We start from the raw sequence: 3945 nt of genomic DNA, 5'->3' as shown, positions 1-3945 counted from the left end.
GTTGGAATTCATTTATGCTAAATCTAGAAGTTTAGACAATCTTTCCAAAAATATTCATAAATGCCTAATTCAATTCTACTGAATAGAAATGGGAAAATTTTGGGCGTCGATTCCGATGAATAGAGTTATTTCCGAGGCTCGTATCCACTCCTAATACATCTAGGACATTCCAAGTGAAGAAAAGGTAAAGCTTTACATACCTTATTGGATTTTTACGGTTGTCCAACTTCAATTCCCGTTTCCACCAAAATCAACAATTGGTCACATTTACCAATTACTATTCATAAGACTTTAAGAATTCAATTTTTCATATACTTGTCTACAAAAATTTCGGCAGCATCTCCCCTATATATATATATATGACAACCCCGAGATTACAACTCTGCCACAATATCAACAACCAAGCCAACAACAACACCAATACAATCAATAATCAATTTAAACACACTATAACATAAATTGGTTTCTTTCCAACTAGTTCAACAACTTTCAACCAAACTTTGCATTTCCAAGTAAATATGAATATCTCATGTCCATAATTAATTTCAACTCATTCCAACATAGGTGAAAAATATTCCAAGTAAGCTATCCAATTTTCATCAATTCCATATTTTACTCAAAAATTTCATAAATACAACAAAAATATTACAATTCGTTTTCTTCTTTCAACTTCATAATCAAATTCATTTCCTTCTTTCAACTTCATAATCAACAACAACAATCCATACATTTAATAACTTACCTCCATATTCTTATAATATCATACTAAAATTACATAATTCCTACAACCCATTTTAATACCAACTTACACCATTTAAACTTCATTTATATCCCAAAAATCATAACCACAACTAACAAATTATACAAACTTAATTTTTTCCCATTATATCACCTAACCCATATTTCCAACTTTAATAAATTTCATCCAACTTCCATTTTCAACATCAAATAACTATCATAACTACTACTCAAATACTGCCCAAAAATACTACATAAAAATACTACACAAAAATTTAAGTCTTCTTGCCAACAATCTTACATACACATAACTTATTCATATGTCAAAATCCAACCATATAACTTCCATATTACCATGGATTCTACACATCTCTACTTACTACAACATAAACAAACTTCATAACATAATGAAATTGGATTAATTCTTACCTTTTCCTTCTACTTCTTCACTTCCAAATCAATGAAACAAACCTCCAAACTTCCAAAACAACTCCACCATGTTATAGAGCACCTTTGAATTAGTAAGAATACTAGGAGAAAATAAATTTTTTTGGATGAAATTTCATGGAGAAATTTTTCTCCTCTTGGCCGAACTCCCTCTATGTTTTTGCCTTAGTTTCCTTGCTTCCAACTCTCTCAAAATGTCTAGAAATCTCTAGGAGTTAGATGATTTAAAGGCTCCCATGTGAAATTACCATTTTACCCCTCACCTTTCCTAATATTTCCAAGTTGAAATTCTCATTTTTGTCCTCAACCTTTTATAGTATTTCCACATGTGAAATTCTAATTTTACCCCTAAGCTTTTCTAATATTTCCACCTTCAAAATTTCAATTTTACCCCTAATCTTTTCTAATAATTTCACCTCCCAACTTAATCATAAGAAGCTTGTATATACCAAGACCAAGCATAGTCTTACCCTTGACTTGTTATAAGTATACCTAACATGTCCTTAGGCGCAAAGTACGGGTTATAACATTCTCCCCCCCTTTAGAACATTCATCCCCGAATATTATATTGATTCTAGGGGTTTTATGAACACAGTAATTTCACATAATTTATTAACTAACCAACATAGATAAATAAGATATTTAGGTTACCTGTGGGTGCAGAAAACAACTGAGGATACTTCTCCTTCATTTCTTCCTCAGCCTCCCAAGTTATTTCTTCTCGGTGCTTATTGCGCCATAATACATTAACCGAGGCCACATATTTGATGCGTAATCTCCTGACCTGATGATCTAAAATAGCCACCGGCTCTTTCTCATAGGACAGCTCTTCGGTCACCTGAATGACTTGTATGGGAAATACACTGGAAGGATCGCCAATGAATTTGCAAAGCATAGACACGTGAAACACCGAATGTACTGCTTCTAAATCAGCTAGTAGGTCCAACTCATAGGCAACCTTGCCTACTTTACGGACAATCTGATAAGGCCCGATGTATCTCGGACTAAGCTTTCCTTTTCTACCGAATCTTATGACGTCCTTCATAGGTGACACTTTCAAGAATACCCAGTCATCCACTTGGAACTCTAAAGGTCGACGCCGGTTGTCAGCATATGCTTTCTGTCGACTTTGAGCTGCCAATAATCGTTCCTGAATAAGCTTCACCTTCTCAACTGCCTGCTGAATCAGATCTGGGCCAATCAACTTAGTTTCACCCACATCGAACCAACCTATAGGTGACCTGCATTTTCTTTCATACAGAGCCTCATACGGTGCCATCTGAATACTAGAATGATAGCTGTTATTATAAGCAAATTCAACAAGTGGTAGATGATTATCCCAGCTACCCCTGAAATCAATAACACAGGCCCGCAATATATCTTCGAGCATTTTAATAGTACGCTCGGCTTGACCATCAGACTGAGGATGGAATGATGTACTAAGGCTCACCTAGGTCCCCAAACCCGCCTGAAAAGATCTCCAGAAATTTGCTGTAAACTGGGCACCTCTATCAGTGATAATGGATATAGGAACTCCGTGGAGCTTTACTATCTCCTTAATATATAACCTGGCATAATCCTCAGTTGAATATGTGATCTGAACCGGAAGGAAATGGGCTGACTTAGTCAACCTATCAACAACAACCTATATTGAATTATACTTCTGTGGAGTGCGAGGTAAACCTGTAATAAAATCCATATTAATTATCTCCCACTTCCACATTAGAATTTCCATCTCCTGTAATAAGCCACCTGATTTCTGGTGTTCAATCTTGACCTACTGACAGTTTATACATTGGGCCATGAACTCAGCAACATCTTTTTTCATATCATCCCACCAGAATAAACATCTGAGGTCATGGTACATTTTTGTTGTCCCGGGATGAATAGAATATCGAGCATAATGTACCTCACCCATAACCTGTCGCCGTAGCCCAGCAACGTTAGGTACACATAACCTACCCCTGTATAATAATACTCCATCAGATATAATACCAAAAAAGGTCTTCTCTTTGTCAATACCTGTATATCGATACCGTGCCAAAATAGGATCTTCATATTGATGTCGCTTTATTTCTTCTATAATGAAAGATTTAGCAAACTCTCGAACCGAAACCCCATTATCTCCAGATTCATCCAAGCGAACTCCAAGACTGGCCAATTGACTAATTTCACGAACTATTTCCTTCTTTCCTGGTGGAACACCTGCCAAGCTACCCAAGAACTTACGGCTGAGTGCATCTGCTACGACGTTGGCCTTCCCTAGATGATATAAAATATCGACATCATAGTCTTTTAAGAACTCCATCCATCTCCTCTGCAGCAAATTCAAGTCTTTCTGCTTAAAAATATACTGGAGACTCTTGTGGTCTGTATAGATATCAACATGAACACCATATAAATAGTGCCTCCATATCTTTAGAGCATGAATCACTGCTGCCAGTTCCAGATCATGAGTAGGGTAATTTATTTTATGCTTTTTAAGCTGCCGGGAAGCGTAAGCTATAACTTTTTCATGCTGCATCAAGACACAACCTATTCCCATACCTGAAGCATCACAATAAATAACATACCCATTTAGTCCTTCTGGAAGTGTTAAAACTGGAGCTGTAGTCAACTTCTCTTTCAATAATTGAAAGCTTCGTTCACAAGCATCAGTCCACTGGAATTTGGCCCCCTTCTGAGCTAATCTTGTCAGTGGTGCTGAAATAGAAGCAAATTTCTCTACAAATCTCCTGTAATACCCTGCTAATCCCAAGA

At 36.4% G+C, this 3945-nt stretch overlaps 1 protein-coding gene across 1 annotated transcript; it reads right to left on the bottom strand.

Moving 5' to 3' along the window:
• Positions 1-1801: 1801 nt before the first annotated feature.
• Positions 1802-3730, bottom strand: LOC129899829 (uncharacterized). Its single transcript, XM_055974840.1, has 3 exons — positions 3095-3730; positions 2654-2782; positions 1802-2464 (listed from the first exon to the last, which is right to left on the bottom strand). Exons 1-3 carry the CDS (start codon positions 3728-3730, stop codon positions 1802-1804), a joined length of 1428 nt encoding a protein of 475 aa, XP_055830815.1.
• Positions 3731-3945: the final 215 nt, after the last annotated feature.

This window comes from Solanum dulcamara, chromosome 8 (genome assembly GCF_947179165.1).
Source record: "Solanum dulcamara chromosome 8, daSolDulc1.2, whole genome shotgun sequence".
In the NCBI taxonomy this organism is placed as follows: Eukaryota; Viridiplantae; Streptophyta; class Magnoliopsida; order Solanales; family Solanaceae; genus Solanum; species Solanum dulcamara.
This window is presented reverse-complemented; position numbering and strand designations above follow the sequence as displayed.